The sequence below is a fragment of the Lineus longissimus genome, chromosome 2, assembly GCF_910592395.1.
Source record: "Lineus longissimus chromosome 2, tnLinLong1.2, whole genome shotgun sequence".
Classification (NCBI taxonomy): Eukaryota; Metazoa; Nemertea; class Pilidiophora; order Heteronemertea; family Lineidae; genus Lineus; species Lineus longissimus.
Window position 1 is genome coordinate 870,033 of NC_088309.1, and position 26,019 is coordinate 896,051.

At 41.5% G+C, this 26,019-nt stretch overlaps 4 protein-coding genes and 1 long non-coding RNA gene across 12 annotated transcripts in view; 3 read left to right on the plus strand and 2 right to left on the minus strand.

Moving 5' to 3' along the window:
- The window catches only part of LOC135500239 (ankyrin repeat and death domain-containing protein 1A-like), a 44,933-nt gene extending 42,332 nt beyond the window's left edge, over nucleotides 1-2,601 (plus strand). For all 7 annotated transcript variants that reach the window (XM_064791600.1, XM_064791590.1, XM_064791582.1 and 4 more), the window contains one exon: nucleotides 96-2,601. In XM_064791600.1, coding sequence (XP_064647670.1) covers nucleotides 96-163 — 68 coding nt within the window. In that variant the 3' untranslated portion in view covers nucleotides 164-2,601. The remainder of the gene's footprint in view (nucleotides 1-95) is intronic.
- Nucleotides 2,602-4,306: 1,705 nt separating this feature from the next.
- On the plus strand, nucleotides 4,307-5,806 carry LOC135483668 (octopamine receptor 1-like). Its single transcript, XM_064764667.1, has 2 exons — nucleotides 4,307-4,525; nucleotides 4,790-5,806. Exons 1-2 carry the CDS (start codon nucleotides 4,359-4,361, stop codon nucleotides 5,766-5,768), a joined length of 1,146 nt encoding a protein of 381 aa, XP_064620737.1. The 5' UTR covers nucleotides 4,307-4,358; the 3' UTR covers nucleotides 5,769-5,806.
- Nucleotides 5,807-8,115: 2,309 nt separating this feature from the next.
- On the minus strand, nucleotides 8,116-11,207 carry LOC135483882 (2-methoxy-6-polyprenyl-1,4-benzoquinol methylase, mitochondrial-like). The gene is made up of 7 exons (XM_064764939.1): nucleotides 11,030-11,207; nucleotides 10,453-10,602; nucleotides 10,008-10,241; nucleotides 9,669-9,775; nucleotides 9,279-9,367; nucleotides 8,905-9,016; nucleotides 8,116-8,689 (listed from the first exon to the last, which is right to left on the minus strand). The coding sequence occupies exons 1-7, from the start codon at nucleotides 11,205-11,207 to the stop codon at nucleotides 8,588-8,590; spliced, it is 972 nt and encodes a 323-aa protein (XP_064621009.1). The 3' UTR covers nucleotides 8,116-8,587.
- Nucleotides 11,208-11,432: 225 nt separating this feature from the next.
- On the plus strand, nucleotides 11,433-18,663 carry LOC135500270 (A-kinase anchor protein 10, mitochondrial-like). Of its 2 annotated transcripts, XM_064791618.1 has the most exons (14): nucleotides 11,433-11,637; nucleotides 11,964-12,092; nucleotides 12,286-12,390; nucleotides 12,689-13,225; nucleotides 13,708-13,891; nucleotides 14,136-14,259; nucleotides 14,597-14,733; nucleotides 14,853-14,997; nucleotides 15,311-15,419; nucleotides 15,706-15,907; nucleotides 16,166-16,248; nucleotides 16,621-16,659; nucleotides 16,998-17,127; nucleotides 17,366-18,663. In XM_064791618.1, coding segments are annotated over exons 1-14 (1,950 nt in total). In that variant the 5' UTR covers nucleotides 11,433-11,612; the 3' UTR covers nucleotides 17,367-18,663. The 2 variants fall into 2 exon arrangements, with proteins under 2 accessions (XP_064647688.1, XP_064647696.1); XM_064791626.1 differs by lacking the exon at nucleotides 16,621-16,659.
- A 2,929-nt stretch (nucleotides 18,664-21,592) lies between these two features.
- Nucleotides 21,593-25,784, minus strand: LOC135500284 (uncharacterized). The gene is made up of 3 exons (XR_010449413.1): nucleotides 25,681-25,784; nucleotides 24,813-25,019; nucleotides 21,593-24,625 (listed from the first exon to the last, which is right to left on the minus strand). It is a non-coding gene; the product is annotated as an uncharacterized LOC135500284 (long non-coding RNA).
- Nucleotides 25,785-26,019: the final 235 nt, after the last annotated feature.

Here is a 26,019-nt window from a genome sequence, read left to right on the forward strand (position 1 = left end):
GACCCATCTCGCCTATAGATCGTATCTACTGGGCTATAGACTCTTACAAAACTTGTTGGGGCTTGCGTCTAACGTTCATTTCCTGCCAATTTCAGAACAAATTCGGAAGAAGGTAGAAGAAGAGGCTTCGGGGAAGACTTCAACCGGCTGCCATGTCAGTTAATCCTCAGTGTTATCAAATGAAAGTCACTCTTCCTGAGTTCGGGGGTTTTCAGTGTGACATTCAGATGTGAAGCAGATGTGAAGAATGAGATGGCTCCTGCCATCCCATGTTAAGTCCATGTATGGGCGTTCGAGTCAGTTGTGCATTGATGGAATAACTAACAATGGAGATATACGCCTCTTCAGTTACATAAGACATTGCCGTGGGTTGACTTTTCTGAGTCGTAACTGGTGTGAAAGAGATTGCGCTCCTTGGAAAATTTGTCATAGTCACGAAATGCGTCTATTGTGGACATTTTGGTAGGGTAAGGTAGATGCAAGGTTGATACTTTGGGAGGATAGCGACTTTGGAGTACTCAGAACACTGTTGTCATAGATGTGAATGAAATCAGCAAATTGGACATACATCTGTCGACATTGCACACAAAACTGATAATCTTTTAGTATTGTGTTTTGAGCTGGAATGACATTGTGTCTGCACGTGCATCATAACAAACATGTACATGAAGTACTCCGAAGTGACGCTCCTCCGCTTCAAATAACTACGAAGAAAAACTCTCCCCTGTCAGTCCAGCCATTTGAAGTTCAAGTCGTTCTCGTTCTTGTAAACTCCCTTGTTTTAACCTATCCTTATGGTTGATTAGAGAGTTGAAAAACGTAATATAGCGTGGTCGTCATTGTATATAGTTGTTGCTAAACTGCGAACTTATTTTTTCTTGTACAGATTTTTCTCAAAGTAGACGTTGCATTCTTACTGACCGTTAGAAGTCTGTTGCCTGTGCCTATACGTGGTATTATCAAGTATTTCGTGGCAATGGTCGTTCGTCTTCGCTCAAGAGTTCAGGGCTGAGTTGTTCAAAACCACGTTGGCTTTAGCGGCGCCGGTAAGTCTCAACGTGAAAATTGTAAAGGGTTCAACTGAAAGAGATAACGTCCTTAAGGATACTTAACGTAACTGTTAAGGATAACGTGACTTTTGTGTGTTTGAACAACCGGGCCCTGGTCTTGTAAATTTAAGTGTCGACTTTAAAATAAGTGTAAATAGCTGTCTTAGAGTGATATCGTCTTTTTACCGATGCCATGGGCAAGTTTTCTATGCAAATGAATTCATATGTGGGTGAGCAGTTTATTCTCATAGAGTTGTGTTTTACTATATGCTAGCTTAGACCCAACAGGGACCTGATGTGACGTATCAATAGACATGTATCAGAGACCTAACGAGTGAGATGTACGGAAGCGAATGCATATACCATGTACATGTAGTTAATTGATGAAGATTCGGGAAGAATTTCGCCCAATTCCTCATGAAAGCAAAGTAACGCCAACTTCCACTTCATGAGACTACAGGATCGGGATTGTCAATTTTACGTTTCATTAGGTTTTAATGGAATATATTTCCGCAAAACATCACTTATGTCGGCTTTGAAAGTTTTGCCCCCTAATCACTAATTTTGCTTCTTTTTCCTTCAATTAAATAACACCTGTGGCAATTTGATAATTAATGTCGTGTTTTTGACTTCGCTCTTTATTACTATTGATTGTTGTTAAATAATTTCAAGAAGTTAATTTATCTGTAAGTTGCATAAATCAATTGTATAAGGCATATTTTAAAATCTGCAGGATTCGCCAAACCTTCGTTGTGTCAAGACAAGAATATAACTGCCATTACTTTCTAACTGCCATTTTTTATCAAAGTTAACCCGATCTGTCTCTTTTTGCATAACAATAACCAATATGGTATGTGGATGTCCAGTGGTCGAGCGCTTAAAAACACGACCCATCCTGTACATGCATATGAAAAGTTAATCCGATGACGTGTGTACATGTAGTACATGTACATGTACGCGGAGAGTGTCTTCAATTTATATCATTAGTGCATTTTCGGTAGAGACGTCATAAATTTTAAGATTCAATTCATTCCAGATCGCATCTTATTGTTCTTGACTTATATACATGTAAGCTTACCGTACCGATTAAGCCGGCAGGATATATCATCATCCCAGAAATGAAGCGAAGAAAAGTTTTGTTATTTCAGTATTTAAAATTATCTTATTGTAAAATATATATATCGTAAGTTATGTTGCTACTATAGACATTATTGTTGAGCATACACTCTTGGAAATAAAGGTTTTTAAGCTTTTGAAAAATCTTTCTATGCGCCCCTTATATGAGAGGTGTTTGATAAGATATTAAAAAAACTAATGGTTTTTTAGTTCACTGAAAACTTCATATTCGTGTACGGCCGCAAGATCATTAAAAGTTTGTCGAAAGCTCAAAAACCTTTATGGTTAGGAGGGTATCTAATGTATAGAAGAAAAAAAGTTATTTTCGTATTTTATACACTTCTTCAGACATGCCAGCGTTATGATTGAGTATGACCCTGGTGACATCACGAGTGTCTAATCGAACGGAGAAAAGAATAAATTTAATTTCCGGTGATCGCTGTCTTATGTCTTCCTTCACTTTACGGCACACAGGAGGCCCCAGTTACGGCGTTCAAGGCAAACGCCAGCGTCAGAGCAACGAAGCGTTGAGCGTAGTTCACCCTTGAGTCCAAATGATCAAGATGGTTACCACATCCGACCATCCGCAACTTACAGACAACACACCTGTACGTGTTTGGTTTCTTAGGCAACCAGGCATGTAGAGTTTAGAAGACTTTGAATAGATCGTTCTTGATCCAAAATGTAATCCAGATCTTCCAAAAGAACCTTCGCCTGAAAGACGGCGATAACCATTGATCCTGATCGAACTGTCCGATTGAAATCGATTGGACTGATCCACTGTCCCGTAACCACACTGCATCTCGCAAACACTGTGGATAGCAGCGTCTCGATGGCGAGGAAACTTACTTAACTCGGCTCACAAGGAGCGGCAACATCTTCGGAAATAAAATTTGCCAAAATACACCTCTTTTGTCAGTTTGGTTAAATTGATATGACGATTGCAACTGAAGGAAGTAATATTGATTCGAGAGGAGAGACAGTATTTTCGATAAAGAAATACTAGGAGGATTTGCCAAGAGAGGCATTCTTCCCATCATTTTGGATACGCTTGCCCGCGAATCGTATTGGTCTTTGAATACTTTCTGGCAGTGCAGGATTACCTGATTAAAAGTGATCCGAACTGGTCGGGAGACTCAACTGATGGTCAGAATGCAGCTGTGACATTAAAACGGTAAGGAGATGCACTTTCCGTGCATTTTGCTAATGATGGTGGGAAGGGTCTTTATGGAATGGAAACCTTAGATATGGACCCAAGAATCTTCATAGTAACAAAAGCGAGTTTGACCAGTCGATGAATGAGGTTTTAGCGACCACATAATGATAGTTCTCATCTGCCCGTTCGAGGAGATAAATTGGTATCGTGCACCATACATTTGGATAAAGAACTGGAAACTCGCCACGTTAGCAAAACGTTCTATTTTGTGCAAACAGGTCCTGATAAGTACTGTTTGATGTACTGTGACAATCACCTGGTTCATTCTCTTCACTTTTCAGCAATCCTCCCTTCATCTGATCAGGATGGAGAAGACCAGCACTCTGGCGGAACCGCCGGATGTGGTCTATGATGTCCAGGCGGTGTTGGTCTCCATTATCATGCTCCTAACTATCGTTGGAAATGCCCTGGTAAGTCTACGTATATATACGTAGATTTGTTCGCTGTTCATGACTGTACAGGTCCCAAACTGTCATAAGAATGATGTATGCATGTATCTCACCTTGACAGTTGGGACTCGTACTGTTAAGAATGCATGTAGTCAAAAACTCTAGTACAGATGTATAAGTTTTCAGCTTCTCAGAGATGTTCTCCATTAGCAACAAGAATGGTCGAAAATGGAAACCGCTGCGACATCTTTGGTGATATTTTCCTTTTCGATTCCGTGTGCCGCCGACTTCACTGATTTTCGCAGCCAACAAAATGACGTGCAACACTTAGTAACGGCGCAAAACGTGTCATACCCAGAGGAAAAGTACTCCATCATAGCTGTTGCCCTTAAACATGTTAAATATGAAGTGGAATAGTCCTGAGCAGAAGCTGAATAGATTCCATTGAGGTCTCGGAAGGGGGTCACTTCTCGACCCAGTGCCACTCGCAAGACTTTTACTTTCTTCTCTTCCTTTCAGGTGTTTGTTGTGGTCTATCGGACTGACAGCCTGAAGAGTGGCACTGGCCTCTTCGTCCTTTCCCTGTCTATGGCCGACTTCTTTCGGGGACTCACAGTGATGACCTACGTGCTGGCGACATCAATCAAACACGGTGCAATCCAGCTAGATGGCGCTTCCTGCAACTTTGGTGGTTTCACCAACACGCTTTTCCTCAGTGCAAGTCTGCTGACGCTCGCAGCTGTTTCAATTGATCGGTGGGTATACTGAAATGGCTCTTCATCCTCCACGACCCCTCCTTCCCGAGAATGTGGTCGCTGATGATGTCACCTTCGATGTGAACTCGTGCGTTAGCACTCGTGCTGACGCTACAGCTGCTTTGACCTACCAAGTTAAAACAGCTTTCGTCCTTGATTCACCATCTGCGATGTTGCACGGTATCTCGGAACTGATGAAGCTCCCGCCGGTTTGCTAGTTATGCTATTGAGATTAACTTTTATATCGTCCTATTTCCTTTGCAGGTACATAGCTATTATCCAGCCTCTCAAATACCACCAGTTGATGACAGTAGCACGAGCAACAGGTTTACTTACCGGTGTATGGGTCATAGCCTTCCTCAACGCTTTGGGGCCTCTGTTGGGCTGGTCGTCTTACGTATTCATCCCGAGTCGTTCGATTTGTACTTTTTCTTGGCTAGGGAGTCTGTCCTACAGTATAACCTCGGTGACAGTTTCCTTCGTGGTGCCTTTTCTTATTCTTACGTTTTGTTATGTAAACATCTGCCATGTTGCTTGGCAACAGCAAAGGAAAATAGCAGCGATCAACAACCAGATGCTCGTTTCCAAGCAGGTCGTGGGTGCAACCTCCGGTGAAAGCACACCTCCTGTCACGCGGCAAGCAAAGTTTGCACACATTCTCAGCATCAAAAAGGAGAAGAAAGCAGCTTTGACGCTGTTTCTTGTTTTCGGTATATTCATTGTTTGTATAACTCCGTCTTACATTATAACCATTTGGGATGCGTACAATCCAGCACAGGCACATGATGATGGAATGGTCTTGGCTTTGGCGCTATCCGGGTTAATTTCCTATGCCAATTCCGCGGCCAACCCATTCCTTTATTGCATACTAAATAAGGCTTTCAAACAAACGTTTGTGAATCTAATTTGCTGTCGATATCAGCGGACTTATTCTATGAGTAACCTCAGTCAGGAACAAGCCGAGAGAGCGATACACAGACAATTTAAGCTCAGGTTTAAAGAGACTGATTCCTCCATGAGTTCTAACAGTCATGCCAGTGAAGACGCGGCGGATGGAAGGAGGAGTACCCCACCCTTCAGTACGGACCAAGCTTACACTCGCACCCCGACACGCCCGCCGAGGCCACACAGTGGCTCCATGATTGTCACAAAGCAAAGAAGGCCTGGAATGACTGTCTCCGTGCCTCTGCAGCGGGCTTTACTCATCAACCGGATGTTCCTCGCAGAGAATGTTTTACAGTGATATGTATCAGTGATGAATTGGGCACATGTACTCGATCCGCTGCTGCAAGGGGTTTCTCATATATATTCTTATTGTGGGTGTTCAAAGTTACCCGACAGTTCAAAAACACCCAATTTCATCGGCTTTTCTAATAAATGTTGTGTCCCATCGTAAGCATCTTTTTGGGGACTTTTTGCTTTTGAAAACCACTGCGTAAGGATGAGTTTACTCTTTTTGACGCATTAACGGAATCCGGCCCTGCTATGCGGATATCCCAGTACGCCACAATCGACGAAAAGACGCCCAGTTCGAGAGACAAGAGACCAAACGTCCGTCGTATTCGTGGATTGTATTCGTTTTTAGACTGAGTTGCTGAAGGCTGATTGTGACTATCACAGCGTCGTACCTCTAGAAGTCTGCTAGTACCTTACGTGCCAGTACCTCAAGCAGCTCATTTCCCTAAAGTATTTCATGTACCCGGTAACGTCATGATTGTACTTGTGACGTCAACAGGACCCTTCTTCCTTAGCGTTGATAGATATTCCGTCCCAGTGTGCCCTTGAAGGCGAGCCCAAGTGTCAACTTGGCAGCTAAAATCGGACCTGACAGCTCCATTGCCTTGATACAGTCTGAGAGACACGACGGACACAGCCAGACTGAATCGTGCTTGACTGCGACTCTGTCTAGGGAGCACGGTGAGAGCGACGAGGTAGTCATAACTGGACCGTACACCTGTATCATTATGTAGTTGTTCCCCCATATGTCAGTGTTTCTATAAAGAGGACAACTAGAGAGACCAATACTTTTCATTAGGGGAGACTTTGTCAATCTATCATTCGTTGTTCCAAAACAATGAGGGAAGCATTCAAAAATGGGAGGGCTCAAAAAAGTTACACCAGCCTTGCTTCGATCCCGTTTTGCAACAACACTACATCACCACATCCAACTTGACAGCTCCACCGTCTTGCCAACACGATGAGAGAGATGAGACAGTCACAACGAGAGCGAATCGGTCCGAGCGCTTCCACCGTATGGCCGGAAAGGCGTGAGATCAGTCACAGTCAAACCGTATTGGCCGTGGCAGCTGAACCGTGTTGTCGACACGGTAAAATATATGAGACAATCACAACCATACCTCATTTGGCCTGGCATCTCATGCACCTTGTCAACACGATGAGAGGTGAGACAGTTACTACCAGACCTGGAGGTTCTCTCGTCTTGTGACACGCGAGAGAGATGAGACAGTCATAGCTAAACCGACTGGATGTGTAACCCAGCAGTCTAACTGGCTGGATGAATGGTCAGGCAGGTGGAAATCTACGGGACGCTTCTCAGCTCAAGAGAGGAGAGATTAAGCGTCTTCATATTATTGGTGTGTCAGTGACAGTGAATAGTATGACTTTCATCATACTGAGGGAGTGAAGGGCGATTATGACTATCACTGTATCGTACTATTAGTAACCTACAAACAACCAATCGAGTATGTCATGCTAGAGTGAGACAATCACATCCAGACCGAATCTGCAGTTCCACTGTGTTGCCGACAAGATGAGTGATCAGATAGTCACAATCAGACGTATCTGGGGACTGAAGGCTGGTTGTGACAATCACAGCATTGTACCTCTTGTAGATTAACTGTACCTCACGTATTTCCTTTAGGAAGCTCATGGTACCTCAAGTGTGTCATGATTCTGTGACGGCACTAGAACCCTTCTTAGATTTGGTAGAGATTCGATCTCACTGTACTCCTGAAGACTGGCTTAAGTTTCTACATTGGCAACTCAAATCGGGCCTGGTAGCTCAACCGTCGGCCTCGCACAGTGAGCGAGATGAAACGGTCACAGTCCCACCCAATATGGCCTGACTGCAACACCTGCACTGTTCTGGCTGCCTCACCGTTCTGCGGCCAGTGAGAAAGCAGAGACAGCCACAATCGGACTGAAACAGGCCTGGCTGCTCCAACATCTTGTCAACACAGCGAGATAGATGAGACAGACACAGCCAGACCAAAACGGACCTGCCACCTCCAACGTCTTGACAACACGATGCTAGAGATGAGACAGACACAGCCAGACCGAATCTGGAGTTCCACTGTGTTGTGCTTCTTCCACCTTGGTGTCAACTCGGCGAGAGAAGAGACAGTCACAGCCAAACCGCCTGTGTGAAAATCACAATCAATGAGACGACTTTTGGCTCAAGAGACAAGAGACCAAACGTCTTCATGTGATCAGTGTGAGGTGTCCGTCATGAATTGGTTACTGAAGGCTGATTGTGACTATCACAGCATTGTCTCTCTAGATATCTATTTGTACCTCATGTGATCTACGCCAAGTATGTCATGTACCTGGGACAGATGTTGTGTAACAAACGACTAAGAAAACCAACTTTTATTTCATACACGCAAATAAACACTTGTGATATCAAAGTTCAGAATAATCAATTGTGTCAGTCCGTGTTCCTCCTCATTTAGAGAGCGATACCCAAATTAATGAAATGTTTCAACTGCGAATGCTTCAAGAGCGACACCTCCACTGGTAATCCTCTCAGTGGCATCAGGAGTGTTCATCATGACAAGATGATGTCCGGGATCTATGATACACGATTTACCATGACGTTGTTGCATTTGCTAGAGCAACTAAGTAAGTGCAGTGTCCTCTTCAATCTTGCCCCCGATTCTATTGCATCACTGTCAAAAAGTCTCAACTAGGATTGATCAGTATGCAGGTTAATCCTTACATGTTCATGCACACATAGTTCATCAAAACCATGTGTGAAAACAAACTTGTCTGGCCTCAGCTTTGCCACACGATATGTCATTGTACTGTCACTTTAACCCTGTATCATAACTTGAATCCTGAATGTATTGCTGCTACTCCAAATGAAAGATTTTCATGCTTCACCACACTGAACCCTGCGTCTTCAATCATGTAGGAAAACTCTTGCTGAAATATATGGAAAAAGTAGTATGTCTTATGCCAATTGGACCAAAATCATGTTTACAACTTACACTGTAGCTGCTATTGAACGAGAGTTTAACACAACCCAACCCTAATAATTAAGGTCCACAACTACATGTAGACACTAAATCAAGTCCCCAGTTGCATGTCCTCATTATGCCGTATTGAAGAACATGTCTGATGAGGATGAAAATAGTTACCTGATCAGGAAATTTCCTTATACTCTCGACCAAATATTGATATGATTTCCAGTCAGCAGCTAATACCTGTCCCATCACAGGAATTACTTGAAACGAATATAAATCATACAGGCTGAAAAAGGAAAATAAGTAGTGAGACTTTTTTTATCTTCATAAGCTCGGTACGAACTTCATCTCGTGTTGTCTTCCAGCCCTGCGAGAGTCAGTCATTCTACAGGTTTATCCTTACGTCCAAACAACAATAACAGTAAGACAACAATGCCTCCATTGGTGAACTTGGTAAATGAATGTTCAAAAGTCATTACCTTTTCTGCTTAACAAAAGTCAAACAACTGTTTTGATCACACCATCCATAAGGGGGGAGGGGCACTCACCTCTTTATGAGTGGATTTGGCACATGACTGAATTCTAAGCACATGAATCGTCCTCCTGGTTTTAGCACCCTGTACGCCTCTTCCAGCACCTGAAACGGCAAAATATGACACTACATATGCAACTAAAACCATCTGACTTTTCTTCTCAGGATTAAATAGCTGGCTGGTTGCATCCCAAAGTGGAAATAGTGCACCAGATACTGAGGAGAATGGCACTTTGAGTTTATGTCCTCAACAACAGATGAATTTGTTCAAAAACCTGACACTTGATTGAATGGGGCACGTTCTTTCAAGCATAGCAGTCTATTATTCCAGTCAACCAAGGTTTTAGTTTCAAATATATGTAGGTACTTTAATAAATCTAGCCCATAAGTGAACTGCCAATTATACCTTTTCTATATGTGTACAGTTTCTGATTCCAAAAGCTATTGTGTACGCATCATAAGTATCATCAGGCATTGGCAGATGTTCAGCATTGCCTCGAATCCACGTCACACCTGAAGGTCAAGAAGAAAACATTTTGAGCAATATAATGTCAACCAGAACATCTCCCGGGCCGTGCATCAGCTGCCAGAAAGCTAGTTATGAACATCAGCTAAGGGGCTGTTTACTTACTTCATACGCACACTAGTGAGTAACGAGTTCCAAAACCAACAGTGCTACAACTGGTGAACATAGTCAGGTTTCATTATCTTTGCATTTGTTTGTTTCTTTTGGAAACAATCATACCTTCCCTCTGTCCTAACATATCTGCCTTCCGTTTGCCAACATCTAACATGGCTTGATTGATATCACAAACAGTCACATGGGTCGTCCCATCATCGGCTTCAGGGTTGGATGCACCATCAACGCCTTCAGCTCTGCCAGATTTATCAAGAACATCCGACTTCACATCAAAATCTTCTTTGGATTCCTCAAGTTCACCACTTTTTGCATATTGCAAGAATCTGAAAGCAATGTCACCTGGAACAAAAGCAGAAGCAATAATTTGAGGGTTTAAAATGAAATCACATCCACTTCATAGCATGGTACAACAGCTTTTTTAATTGGTGACTATTGTAAACTCTAGCTCTGCACTTCGCGACGCTTTTTTTTATAGTTACAGCATCAGTCATCCTGGCCTTCAGAACTTTTCACAATATTAAATCTAAGATATTTTAGCAAAAGTATATACCTGTTCCTCCTGCCACATCCAAAAGTTTGGTTCCAGGCAGCGGTGCCAATCTGCTTATAAAGTAATCCTTCCAGAGTCTGTGCACACCAGCACTCATTGCATCATTCATCAGGTCATATTTCTCAGAGACATTTTCAAAGACGTCATAAACTGAAAATAAGATTTATTTATTGAATTCATAATAAAACATTTGATTGCTGTATTGCATAGTCTATGGCATAACGCCACGAGTTGAACCGCACACTCCACATACACTCAAAAGGACTGGCAGCCAGATCGCGATCGCCGATGGCGACTGCTTACAATTTACAATGTGAATGTCACAGACGGTTGTCACATCATCATGACGTGGTCGTGGACATCACTCATTATTCATCAGTCAGACTCAGTCATCAGTTCACGAGTTCTGCAGTTATGAGGTACCAAAGTAGAGCATACAAAAGGAAAATGCAATTTCTCGAAACAGGTGAATGACTGAGGTGAACATGGTCAATGCCAATGGCAAAGAGAAGGTTTTGTTTTGGTTATTTGTTCATCATCTGCCCGCAAGAGGGCCCAGTTCTGGGAATGTCAGCACCTTTTTGCTCCTTTTCTTCTTCCGTCACAGTTTCAAAGCCAAAATGTGTTGTATTTTCTGGTTCCTCCTTCGCTTCTCTATCATTAGAGTAACTGGCATGACTTATTGACGCATTTCTTTGCAGCAAAACGGAGGAAAATAGCTCCCTCCGAAGCAACCTTCGCACCAACCCAGTCATTTTTGACGAAAATGGCGAAAATATCCCGAAGATAGTCGCTGTTGAATAAAACTGATATACAAATATTTAAATCTAGAGGACTTTCACGCAAATACAGACCAGCCATTTTAATAAAATATTTAATTCTACTTGTAATTAAGCCAATCAAAAAAAAATTGCTATTAGATACTGCGATTTCAGGTCATGTCGTTCAAAATTTATTCCATAGTTTCACATTGAGGGGGTTGTGGGCCTGTCGAAAATGGCCGTCGTGCACTTTGAACATTTTACTGCAGAAGAAACTCTGACATTTCTGTGCCATCGACGAGTGATAACAATCTAAAAACACGAGTATAGACTGCTCTAACATTTGTCCTACTGGTGTAGTTTTAATCTGATCCAAATGCAGGCTGAATTGACGAAGGAATGCCTTTTTTTCGCAGGAAGACGGGTATGCAAAATTAGCAATCTCTGATGATGTGAAAGTGAATTTAGTCTCCTGTATAATTTGTCCTACTCTATTGTTCAATGATAGTTGAGGGAGTTTTTGCCACTTTCTTGTTCTACAGACACACAATTGACAATGCGAACAAAACATGATTTATGAATGGCATAACTTTAGCCTTACCTCTTATTTTATCAATCAAAACAAATCTTTCCATAATTTTGTCATTCATTGGTTATGTAATAGGGCCTTATGGACATAAGTTTATTTAGTCTGACAAAGAAAAAGATTGAAACTTTTCCTGATGTTTTCATGGTGCCTGTGATTTTCAGATAAACCACAAACCAAACCACCTACACCACAGACAACACCGAAGCAGAAGAGGGGTGGCACACCACTAAGTCTGGCACCTGATAGTCCTGAGAACATACCTAATGGAGACATTACCAATACAGGTACTGGTAAGTATAAAGTTCATTGTATTTTTTAGATTATCCTCCTTGGTAACAACTAGTTTGTAACAAACACCACAAACTTCAAGGTTTGACAGAATTTCTTGATATTTTGGGAAAACTTGTTTGTCTCAATCTTGTCAACTTTTTGCTGTCACTGAGTGTCAGTCCTAAATTGGGATTATGTTTTTACTCTCTTCAGGTTTACCAACAACCTCCTCCACACATGGAGAAAATGGTGGTGCTCGACCAAAACAACTCCTCCCTAGGTCAGCAAGCTATCAGGACTGCCAGACAGGTGACCTAGGTAACTACTTCCTACAAACTGTTGATGTCATGTTTCAAATGAAATCTTTACTTCCCTTTACCAGTACACAGGAATGGAGTAACTATCATTGGTGCATGCTGAACCTATCTTATTCAGATATCAATGTTTACCCATGAACGTTTACAGTGTCTACATTCAGTACAAACTTCTTACCAATTTGTTTCATTTAAGAAGCTGAATACATCTGTTTTAAACATTGGCGGACTTAGATGTTAAGATTTTGTGCAGTTGCCCTCTTTAGATATTTCACTTGAAAGTTATTTTTCATTATGTATAGGTCATGTCTCTTCCTTGCCATTTGATGATGTAATGAAAACCAAGTCAAGATTATCCAAAACGTTACATGAGGTTTTACACGACCGTGACGCCCTGGCTTACTTCATCCAGTACATGAACAGTCGAGGTGGTGGACATTTGATCAAATTTTGGTTGGATGCAGAAAGTTTTCAGGCCTCGACATGGACGAGGATACGTTCTCATTCGATGAACTCTCTGAGCAAGAGCGCTGTTGCTAGTCGATCAAGATCAAACACAAGCAGTGAGAATTCACAGGGTAGTCCGGAGAATCCAACCAACCAGTCATGCTCATCAGTGCCAAATGTCCCAGCGCAGGACCCTGGGTCAACCAGTGTCAGTCATAGTGATAATGCTGCACCTCCAGGTTCATTAAGCTCAGTTCCTGTGGAGGGGCAACTTAGCAATAATAACTCGGTGAATGGTGAGCCCAAAAGTGGTGATAATATACAATCAAACAGTTCTGTTGTGTTTCTGGACTTGATAAATGAGGATTTTCTTGGAGAAAAGCTTCGTAAAAGTAAGTGGTTGCTCGACTCATTTTCCACCCGAACACAACTTTGCCAAACATACAATGCAGCATTTTTGCATTACTGACATGATGACCTTCAATGGCTGGTCAGCATGAATAACTCAAGCTTCCCTTTACACTTCCAAAGATTAAGACTTCTAGTAATCAGGCCTAGGCCTACCTTAAGCTAAAAGGCATCAATTGACAGTACTGTATCGACATGCAAGCGACTATGAGTCTTGAAGCTCGGGGTATAGTATAGTAGTATACTCCCTTCCCTTAGGTCATATTTGCTGATGTAACAACTTAACTGTATTGAGCTCATTCATTCATTCACTTGTAAACTTAAAGCTGTATGTCTTCTGTTAAGAATTAGTATGACCATTCTCTACATTTGTGTCAACCTCCCCCTCATCACTTCTTGGCTGTCGTGCCTTTTTCTATATATTACTGTTCAAGCAAAAAAACATATATTGCATGGGTTTTTTCAGGTATTGAGAAGGATGCTGTTAATATATATTCTCGGTATATATCACTGGATGCTACGCAGCCGATAGGAATTGATGAGGAGATGAGGAATGCCACCATCAGTAAGATCTGTCGGGAAGATGGTCAGGTGGATGCACATTGCTTCGTCGCCTGTCAGGATCATGTCTGTCTTGTCATGGACAAAGAGTAAGTATGCATTCGGCACCACCTTCTAATCTAACGATGAGATTTTGCAGCTCGCTTTATCCGCTCTGTAAACAACAATACTTGGCAATTTGTAATTGAATGGAGAAAATGTGATTTCCAAGATGACACCATCACTGGAAGAGAGAGTCACTCAGATGAGACATGCTTCAACAGGGAACCAAAAATAGAACTTTCATAGCCTGATGGGTAAATCATTAATCTGATCAACTTTTTTTCTTTTCAGTTATTTTCCTGACTTTCTCCGGAGTGATTTTCACTGTAAACATCAGATAGATGTGTTAACCAGTGGCAAGGTGTACTTACCTGACATTCTTTACAATGATACTGCTATGTTCTACTTCATGGAGGTAAGAGGAAATCATACACTTTCTTTGATTAATTGTGTGAGGAGGCTTACTGTAATAACCTGCTGTTTTATCATACACCTAACACCTGAGGAAAATGCTGCATTATGGGGTTTGAGACAGTGGGTGTGGAAAAAATAGGATGACAAGGGAAGCTGCAGTTTGCATTTGCTTGAAGGCATGTAGAGACGGGTCGTGTTTTAAAAACGAACATCAAAACATCATGTTGACATCAGATAATTAGAAGTGAGACATCATTATCAATCTTACGACGTACAAACACCCTTGGCACCAACAGGTTCTTCTTGATGCATTCTGATTCAAATGATTTCCATTTCAGTACATGGAAACAGAAGGTGCAATAACTCTGCTTCAGTTCTTGATGGTTGTTGATAACTTTCAAGAACATTTATCTGCTCAGAATGGTCGCTATGATGGCATGCAGGCTCAGGAGGATGCCATGGTCCTTTATGAAAAGTGAGTAACCGCGAGATTTCTTTGCGTGTCTTGCTAAAAACCGTGTTTATCTTTACCATTGTAAGGATTTCCCCAATTATTGTGTCACATGCATTTCACTATTTCTTTAACTTTTGCAGGTATTTTTCTTTGCAAGCCTCGTCGCCATTAGGTTTTGATGATAAAGTCAGGTTCGAGGTTGAGTCCAACATCTGTCGAGAAGGTGGCCCGCTGCCAGATTGTTTCCACAGACCCAGGGGCATTGTGCTAACACACATTAATAAGGTATCTAGTGGTGATTAACACCATACTCGTACACAAATCAGGACAATTCAGAAAGTGCAAGAATGTGTTTGATATGGAATTGTTATTATTTTGCCTGCCGTTACCAAGAATATCTGTATAGTCTGGCTAATGAGATGATCTGCAGTGTTTGTGGATGTAGTGCATCCTCTCCTTATAGAAAGTAGGTCAACCAACCACACTTTGTCAAATCATGATTTCATTAGTGTAATAGCTATTGCAAAGGTTAACCCCAGAGGTTTGAGTTCTGATGTTGAAGAATCAGCCATAATCCATTCTTTATTCTTCTTTTCAGCATTACTTCCCACCTTTCATTCAGAGTGAACTCTATTACAAGTACTTGTCCGAGTTGATCAACACGCTACAGACTAGTGATGTACCAAATCCACGTAAGAAAAGATCTGGTAGGTATTCACCTTGTCATACGCATACCACCCCAGCTCACACAGATGGCAGTGAGCTCTGTCAGTCTCCAAACACAGTCAGTAGACTACATATCTGATCTACAGCGAAATGACACACCTCGGCCTTGATGGCTCCCACTTCAGAATGGATCATAAGGATGACCAGAGGAAGGCACCTTTCAGTGACCAGCTTGCCCTTTGTCCATTCGTGACACTCCCACTCTGGTCTGCCATCTTTGATGTGCTTGTTTAGGATTATAAGTCTTTTGATTTGTTGTCTTTCCAGGAAGTGATGCTAGTTCAGAACACAGTATAGGGGCCCATAGCTCTGGTAGTAGCATCGAGCCTGTCAGTGCCAAGAATACCCTACTTGCTATAGATTCGACCGACCCGTTTTCTAAGACACTGAGTAAATTAGGAGACGACCTGAGGATCGATACGTTACTGCTTACGAACCCAGAAAATCTTTACCTCAGGCCAAACTCTGGGTAAGTACGTTGTGCATTGAGTACAGGCTGAAGGGAAAGACTCTTAAAGGACAGAGCCTGACATGCTACAACTGCTCATCCTAGGTGGCACCACTGGTTACATCTTTAAACTGAAGCAGTTTATCATGTGACAAGTTCTCAGTTTACCCCAGTATCTTGTCTAAACCACTTTTCTCTTCATCAGTACCCTGATGGTCAGGTGGTTGTTATTCCATTGCTTTTGAAATAGTTCTTATCAAGTTATCCAATTGTTTTCAGTAATATGAGCCTTGGTAGGGTTGACGACATTGGTCGATTTGTGTCAGAATTTGATCCAGAACCAGAAAAAGACAAGAAGAAAGGTGAAGTACCCTTCCAGGCATGACCATCATAGTAACTTGTAGACTTCAATGTTTACCTTTTTTGTGGCACTACAGTACAGGCCGGGCCAGACTTGAGTGAGGCTTCTCATCAGGCAGGCCGGGCCAGACTTGAGTTAGGCTTCTCATCAGGCAGGCCGGGCCAGACTTGAGTGAGGCTTCTCATCAGGCAGGCCGGGCCAGACTTGAGTTAGGCTTCTCATCAGGCAGGCCGGGCCAGACTTGAGTGAGGCTTCTCATCGGGCAGGCGGATTTGCTGACCCAGTAAACCAAACAAGTGAGCCTCATCCTTTTTGGTTCTTGTTGCGAGATTTTTAAGATATCATCCCCTTGACCTTCAACCTTTCCTTTCAGGGCTTCAAATGTTTGATTTCATTGTATCGTCTAAATCAGGTTTCTAAATAATGGATATTTTGAATTTTTGTTGTGGTGGTGTTTATAGTCCAGAGGTTTGGGATCAAGGGATCGCTTGTTTCCCTTAAGATGGTGTTGGTTGTTGGGAAATCTTCATCTTCTTTATCTCAATTGGTACAACGTCTCATATACATTTGACTATCTGCTGCCATAGTAGTGGTGCATCATGACCTATCATCTGGTATTCTAAAGTGCCTTGATTTATAATGAACCACCGTTTAGGGCGTAAATACATGATCGACCTATTCATTGTGATTAGTTGATGAGCACCAAGAAAGTACAATCTGCTGACCAGCATTTCTTGCCATGTTTTCCAGGTGCTTCATTCTTTACGAAGAAGAAACAAGATAAGGACAAGGCTCAGGAAGCCATGGCCTGGCAGATTGCGCAGATGATAATCAATGATGTCAATCACATGACAAATTCAGTGACTGAGGACCACTCATGGTGAGTTTCCAAGTGTCGTTGGTACTGTGAGCCGAGTGTCTTCATCGGACGAGGTATTCTAAATGGCTTGATATGGAAGTTGAAGTTGGGAAATTAGTTTGCTTGGTTTGTCAAATTAAGCTCGGATTGCAAGTACGGTGTTGTCTAACAGATGGATGCTTCTCAATGTTTATTGGTTGGGTATGTATAAGGTGTGAGTTTTCACATTTCCTGACAGTAATTCTGTCGATTATTTCAGATATTGTGTCAGGAGTTCCTGATGTGTGCCAACAAAACCAACTGACTGAACCCGCTGCTACATGGAACTTTATGGAATCATGGAGCAGGCTGAGCCAAAGCACGTGGAGTCATAATTAATCTTTGTGTAAAAAGATGTGCTAGACTGTAGTAGCTAGAATCCCATGACGATCTGCATAATTCTGCTCTATGTGAGAGTGCAGATAAGTATAGACTCAGAATCTGACTATTTTTGATGTGGTGAATCGGTTTAATATGTTTATTTGAGACAAGCACGGATGTGGTAGCAAATTTTGTGCCATTGATAGAAGACTCAACAGTAACGTTCTTAGAAACTCTTCTCTTGAGTTGAAAGCTTCTGGTACTTTTACTATTTCTCAGCAGAATACAAGTCTACTCATCGGTGTTGTTGAAATATTTGAACAAATAGAGTAGGCTTTAAAATCCAAATCATTCCAAATACTGACAATTCCTTAGATGAACCGACAGTCACTGCATTCTGCGGGTGAATTCAATGAAAGATTGCCTGAAAGTTTTAGCATAAATATTCAGGTTTGAATTATTCAGTTGTTGTGTGAGTGAAGTCATTCTCTGTCCAGTAGCAACAATGTTGTCGATTGTGAAGCTTCATTCATGACATGACAGTCTCATCAATGTTATCTGCATGAACTCCCTCAAATTTATCAGTTGAATGCTTGCCATTGGGGTTCTTGTTTTGTTTATCTTGATCATGTGGTAACTCATAAACCAGGCAGTCAGGGTTAAGCAGTGCTCAGAGTTCTAGCAATGGGTCATAGGGAACAGTTTGATGTACTCTCAGATAGGGGAGAGACCCCTATAAGAAATGGTCACCAGGACGGAAAGTGCATGTCATAGATTCAAATTATTAGTTGAATGTGGAGGAAGAGAATTTTCTTGGGAGGGTCTTGTTATTTGATAAACAGAGAGGACTCGCTTCCATCCTGTTCATTCAAGCTCGAGTTTATTGTTAATTCACAATCTATGGAGGGGAGAGAAGAATAGAACTCATCACCTTAGATCTGTATCAACATAGAATCCAGGACTTTTGTTTGAATTTTGTACAAACCAGATGATTGATAAAGCAGATGTCCATATGTACATTAATGTTATAGAAGTTGAAATGTGTCCTTCAATTATCAGTACAAATTGTGAATAATGTATCTTGACTATTTTTCTATGAAAATTAGAATGTGAGATGATAGCATATCATCATATCATGCGGTATATCTGTAAATAGATGTATTTTAATCTTGAGAATAAATGTACAAATGATATCAATATTGTGCACCACTTCAGTTACTGAGGATATCTCCTCGAGATACAAATTTTCATTGGAGACATCTGTATTGGAATGTCCTGAAGACAGTCTCCTTCGAGGTCATTGGGCCATCTCTCTCAACTGTCCTAAAGACTGTCTCCTCCGAGTAAGGTCATCTATATCTGACTGTCTGGAGAGACAAGTCTTATTGGGACATGCATCAATGTCGGACAGTCCTGAAGACGGCTTTCTCCCAAGAGACAAGTCTCCATCAGGGACATCTACATTGGGCTGTCCTGAAGGCCTTCTCCCAAGAGACAAGTCTTCATGGGGACATCTATATCAAACTGTTCTGAAGGTAGTCCAGTCTTCATTAGGGACATCTTTATCGGATAGTCCAGAAGGCAGTATTCAGCCAAGAGTCTCCATCGAGAATATCTATATCAGACAGTCCTAAAGGCAGGCTTCTACCAAGAGACCAGTCTTCATTGGACATCTACATCGAAGACAGCCTCTTCTAAAAGACATGTTTTGAGTCATCCGTATCAAACTATCTAAAGACAGTCTTCTCCAAGAGACAAGTCATTGAGACCTCTATATTGGACTCCTCAAGACCAATCTCCAGTGGAGGACAATTTGCTCCTGAGACAAGGGTCTCCAGAGAAGAGGTTCCGACGACACTAGTTCTGCATCTGAAGACTGTTCACCTCCAAGACAACTGACGTCATCTCAGGACAATTAAGTATTTTCACAACCAGGAAAATGGCTTCCGAAGACCATTCACTCCAAGTCCAAAGATATTTTGTACACCATGTACCAGTGATTTTATCTCGTTCATTACTTGATTGATCTGTAGTCCTGAGGCAAGGGATGAATCTTGCCCAGGCTTGTACTATGTACCATCCTACATGTGTAATCCAACACATTGATCTATGGAGATTAGTCCATTCTGCCTGCGTTATTGATTGCTCGTAACTTAGTACATGTATGTGTTGCACAAATCCTTACTGGTTCACTCATGTATCCTTGCTGTAACTAGTATACAGGCTCCTGCATTCATGCACCATGCTTGAGTCCAGTACCTGGATAGAAATACACCACCAGTTCACAAATTGATCTGCTCATTTCCATTTTCATTAGGTAATGAGCACATCGGAATTGCATGAATCTTAACCCTTGATACTTCAAGGTGGCCTTAGTGCCAGCCTGGTGTTGTGGTTCTAGTGAAAATTCAGACTAGTTTTTATCAATTCTTGGCAAGATGCGTTAGAAATGTGCCTTCTACCCTCTTCGTAGTTCCGTTCTCAATGTAGCGTCCTGGCAAGACAGTCAGAGCCTGAAGGCTTTAACAGAGACCCGATCTGGAATGTACTAAGGCTTCTCCTACCAAGACAGTCAGAGCCTGAAGGCTTTAACAGAGACCCGGTCTGGAATGTACTAGGACTTCTCCTACCAAGACAGTCAGAGCCTGAAGGCTTTAACAGAGACCCGGTCTGAAATTTACTAGGACTTCTCCTACCAAGACAGTAAGAGCCTGAAGGCTGTAACAGAGACCCGGTCTGGAATGTACTAGGGCTTCTCCTACCAAGACAGTCAGAGCCTGAAGGCTTTAACAGAGACCCGATCTGGAATGTACTAAGGCTTCTCCTACCAAGACAGTCAGAGCCTGAATGCCTTAACAGGGACCCGGTCTGGAATGTACTAGGGCTTCTCCTACCAAGACAGTCAGAGCCTGAAGGCTTTAACAGAGACCCGGTCTGGAATGTACTAGGACTTCTCCTACCAAGACAGTCAGAGCCTGAAGGTTTAACAGAGACCCGGTCTGGTATGTACTAGGGCTTCTCCTACTAAGACAGTCTGAGCCTGAAGGCTTTAACAGAGACCTGGTCTGGAATGTACTAGGACTTCTCCTACCAAGACAGTCAGAGCCTGAAAGCTTTAACAGAGACCTGGTCTGGAATGTACTAGGGCTTCTCCTACCAAGACAGTCAGAGCCTGAAGGCTTTAACAGAGACCTGGTCTGGAATGTACTAGGGCTTCTCCTACCAAGACAGTCAGAGCCTGAAAGCTTTAACAGAGACCCGGTCTGGACTGTACTAGGACTTCTCCTACCAAGACAGTCAGAGCCTGAAAGCTTTAACAGAGACCTGGTCTGGAATGTACTAGGGCTTCTCCTACCAAGACAGTCAGAGCCTGAAAGCTTTAACAGAGACCCGGTCTGGAATGTACTAGGGCTTCTCCTACCAAGACAGTCAGAGCCTGAATGCCTTAACAGAGACCTGGTCTGGAATGATACAGGCAGACTGACCTTATCCCCACTAGATCAATCATCATCAGAGCTGTATTGATCAGGGGACTGAGTGAAATTACACGTCAATGGAATACGTTCATTTGAAGCTGAATAATCACTCAGTCATCAGTGGAAGAGCTGTCTCGTTCACTAGGCTACAGCTAATACTAAAACCAGAACTTAAGTTTAACAGGAAGTGTGTGCAATGAGGGGGAGGAATAGCATGAATCTAGTGGTCATTGTGTCAGCCACATGTAAGGGCTCCTCCTCTGAATGTGGGTTTGACATCACAAATGCATTGCTTTGGCCTTGGGCAAGTCACTGAACTGTCCTCGTCTCAATGAAAGGCAGAACATACTCCTGCCACACGCCGACTACACACAGGTCAGAGCAGGGAAGAAGCATGAGAAACTGGCATGCAATCAACTTCTCTCCAACTGAAGATGGTCATTCGGCCCATTACCCAAAGCCAGGAAATATACATGCACCGTGAGATGCAGACCAGCCAGGCTTTGTGATGACTGATGCCCTCCTGGTTTCCTCTATACCAGATGGCCGTCTGCCAATATCCAAGAGTCTTCCAATTGAAAGGACGATACAGACTCGGGTTGAACAGAGGTTATTGATGTTTGGAGTACAGGAAAAACAAGAAAACGATATTTCACATACATCCTATCCACTTTATTCACACAGTAATAAACTTGTCATGATCGAGCATAAGCAAACAAAAACACAACAGTACCTATTATGCAAAGAGTAAAATGACTATTATTGAGTAAATTATGTGCAACCAAAGTTCCTCAGGCAGCAACATGGTTTAGGGAATTACCCGGAGAGGCAAGAAAGATGCATCTCTTATTTTGAGAAAATAACATATCAAAATGTTTGTAGTTTGTAGTTTGAAGAATACTTTTAGATTAGAACAAGAAATTGTTACCTCATTGATGGTATTGGTTGGCTCCTGTCATTTCACCCAAAAGCTTGGAAAGGTGCTCCACTCTTGCAGTGTTTGCTGAGACAACAAACAGGTAATTACCCAGACTAGGTTGTTCTCTGCTGCATCAGGAACCTGATCGTACCAGAGGTTTAACAGTAACACTGACAAGGGGTCACATGATTGTAAATGCGGTGAATACCCAGTACATGCAAAATAAAACAAACATTGCACTTAATACTACCATTTTGATTATTTGCACAATTACTATGAGGTTCATTGAATTCGGTGAGTGGTGTTCCATAGTAACAGTTATCCCCAGCAGCCGAATGTTTATACAGTTGTAAAATCAGAGTATTAACAGGTTGACAACTAAGAACTTCAGTTTGAATGCCAACTCTTATTACATACATAACTCATGATATTATCCAGCTTATGATATTAAACACACATGTAGCAAACAGTATCTTTTTCGGTGGTCTCATATTATGGTGATATATATATAATGACTAATAGGCCTAACACAAAATAAAATGCTTTGCTCAAATGACGTAAATAAAAGAACTTCGCAGACAAATCAAGAAAAACACAATTCTTTTTGCCAATAATGAGATTGTCGTCCTCCCAGCTTAAAACTCAAAGATATTTCTACATAACCAGAATCATGTAAAGTGAGGGCATACCAGTATATATTTTTGGTATTACCCGTCTAAAGCCAACCCTCCATCGTCAAACAGTTCAAACAAGATACCTGGCTGGCTGTTACTGTTTCAATCAGACATTTGCGCTGCAAGAGTCTTCTTCACAGGGCAATGGCTCCTGAAGTCACTTGTCAAGCCATACTTCTATTTCAGGCCTAGAGGTCCATTCAAGGATGGAAGGAGTCCAATTCATACTAAGCACCACTTCAAATAAAACTTCATTCAGATCTTACTATGTGTACATCATAGATAACTTTCATACACACATGAACACAATGTAATTACCTAAGTAATGGCAGAACTTTTAAACTTGATTATATTGCACTTGAGTAATAGTGATATTGCATGAGCTACATGTACAGTAATTATGAAATGTTCTAACAAGTCAAACCAGAGAGTTCCAATAACAGGTACTACTGGTAGGTACAATGTCTAAAACTACGGTACTGTGATCCTGGATTATAGGTTTTTGACAAAAACATCAAGTCCAATTCTCCAAGGCCCAACATGAAGTGATATCTCAGCAAATTTGTAAATCGAGAAATATTCAAAGATATGATACTAGAGAGAGTTAATGATTTCAAATTCATGAAATTGCGACTCTGGCAGTTTTGAATAATTTTGATACAACATTGTATAATTCTTACCAATATCATGGCGTTTTACTAATTTTTCTGCTCCCAAGAATTATAAATTTTAGCCCACATACCATGATTATTTCCCAGTTAACAGTTAATGTACAATTAAGAAGTCATGATACATAGCATTTATGTACACACATGCAATAAATCATCGACAAAGATTATATCTAAAGAGGCCATGGTTAGATCTATACAACAATTCTGTGTAGTAATCGTATGCAATGGTGGCTCACAAGAACAAAAGATCTATCAATTCTGAACTGAGCGACTGTTAGAAAGTCAACCATTGAAGCAAATGTACATAACATTGTATAAAACTCATCTGTGTTGTTAACTGAACTCAAAACATGTGGCGGAGTTGAACAACCATGCAGAAGGTAATAATACCAGACCATGCATCAAAATCCAAGACAAGTATTGATCAATGCCGGCATTGGATGTTCTAACTGTTATCTGGCACAAACCACGATCCAAGTTTGCAAAGGTGAGAACTGCACTTCTCATTCTCATGACGAGATTGAGCATTGCAATAAAATAATAGACCTAACTAATTCCTGTTTCATTTTTATCCATCAAGTGTCTCCAGAAACACAACACTCACACATAGACAGGTAAAATATGGTGATCAAGAGCTAACAGAGACCAAACATATCAATTGCAATTTTTAGAGAGAAACTAGCTATTGTAAGTAACCACTGTAACTCGGAAATATTCGCAGTTGATTTTTGCGGTTGCATATCTTTTACCACAACATTCTGCATGCGAGTATTTTGAGATCCATTATGCAAAATGCATGATCAAATTGAAATGTAAAATTAAAATGACATTTAAGTTATTATAGTGCTTTATAATGTACCACTATACTTTACTGTTTCAAAACACTTGACCGTCACTCCCAGTCTTGAGCCTTATCACAATCTGTCTGTTGAAAGCAAGGAGGGTACATATTGCACTACACTCTTCTATTCTGTCACCTTGCTTGCAGTCCTTATATTAAGTTAATAACATTTTGAGCTTGTTAATTTTGCAAATCAGGTTTGACCCCAAAATTAGAACACCTGTGAACATTTTCTAAGTTACAATGGCTCATCTTCAAATAATTTGCATAGCAATGCAGAATAATCTTCAAGACCAAAATGATTAGGGTACAGGCACTGAACTAGAGGAATGATCCCTGCATTGAAGAAAAATCTATTAAATTCAAATCCTAAATTGCACATCAAAACATCAGTAAAGCTACCAAACTTGCAATGAGAACAAATCCAGCGGATAATGTCATGTGACTCGCTCCGTTGCATTTATCTGTATCACAAAAACAAATATTCTGCGTGCCTTTATTTGCATCGAAGTCGGTGCAGCCGAGTTTGTACTCAAGTGGGGTATCGCAGAATCTTGAAACAACTGTTGGCGAGTCCTCTGCAAAAGAAAATTATCATATTTACAGTAATCTAACTGTTATTTAATTGTCAATTAATATGGGCTTATCTTGCACTATATAAAAGATAATGGAATGAATGTGTGAAGGAGTTATGCAACAGGGCTGATCAAAATACTTCTCTGCTAACCATTTAAAGAAACACCAGGTGCCAGTCAACAGACTTACCCCATTTTACACCTCCTTTGTTGATTTGATATATTTTAGTGTAAACCTTCACACAAGCCATATTCTTGCCCTTGCATTTATCTATTCGAAGAGATCTGGTACCAAGTATGCATGGATCACGTTCTCCATTCTTCAGGAAGTCGGAGGTGCAATTGAAGCATTCGATTTCCCTAATGTCTTCTGAATTTTCTGCGCCAAGACAAAGACCTGAAAAATAAATTATGCAATAGTCATTTTGAATGCCTTGGCATGTTCTGTTCTCATCATATGATCTCATAATATGTGGGTTTACATGGACCCGCGTACAAGTGGCCGTTGGTAGCACTAACACTAACAGCTTCCTGCATTAAAGTATCAAACGTATGACATTACGTCACATTAATTTGAACAGTGGTATAGAGCAACAATACTTTTGTCGTTGGTGACCATGACCATGTCATCGCCATCAGCATAAGGACTGATGGACTCGACAAGACAAGAGACATCGCCCATTCCCAGACCCAGATCTATTTGAACAGTGCATCACTCCATCAGTCACTGAGTCAGTGCAGCCAGTGGGGCTGTTTAGTCAACCGATGACATTTTTGGGCAGTGAACGAGGATTGTAGACTCTTTCCACATCAGGTTATTTCCTTATTTTCATACTACATGAAGTACCAGCCGACGTCCATGCGTCCACATCCCAGATGATTACATACATACATACATGTACACACAGCACGTCAGCCATGCATTGGCCACTCTATTTTACACAGAACTTGGTCAGACAGAGAATCGAATCGATATAATCAAGGACATTGAGAAGGCGAAATCGGATTGATGCAATAGTTCAAATCACAGAAAATACGATATGAATACAATAACTTACATCCTGATAGTATATAAATGGCAAAGAAGCCATAGAACAGGGATGATACGATGAATTTGTCCATGACTTTGACTGAACCTCTGAGAAAAATGGGAAGGTCGGGTTAGTCGAAATGGAGGATCGGCAGCCGGGAATCAGCACATCAGTCATCAGTGTCAAAAAACGAGAATGGTGTCGTTTGGGCCTTTAATGACTATGTTTAGTGATACAATTATTTTTTCAAGTGTTTGGTGTAAAGTGCTATATTTACATCTTATAAGCAGTCATACGAGTTTGGTTAGGTGTTCCGATCGGTGGCTGGGCTTGTCATTTAGAGGGCCGATCTCCCGGTCTGTCGAA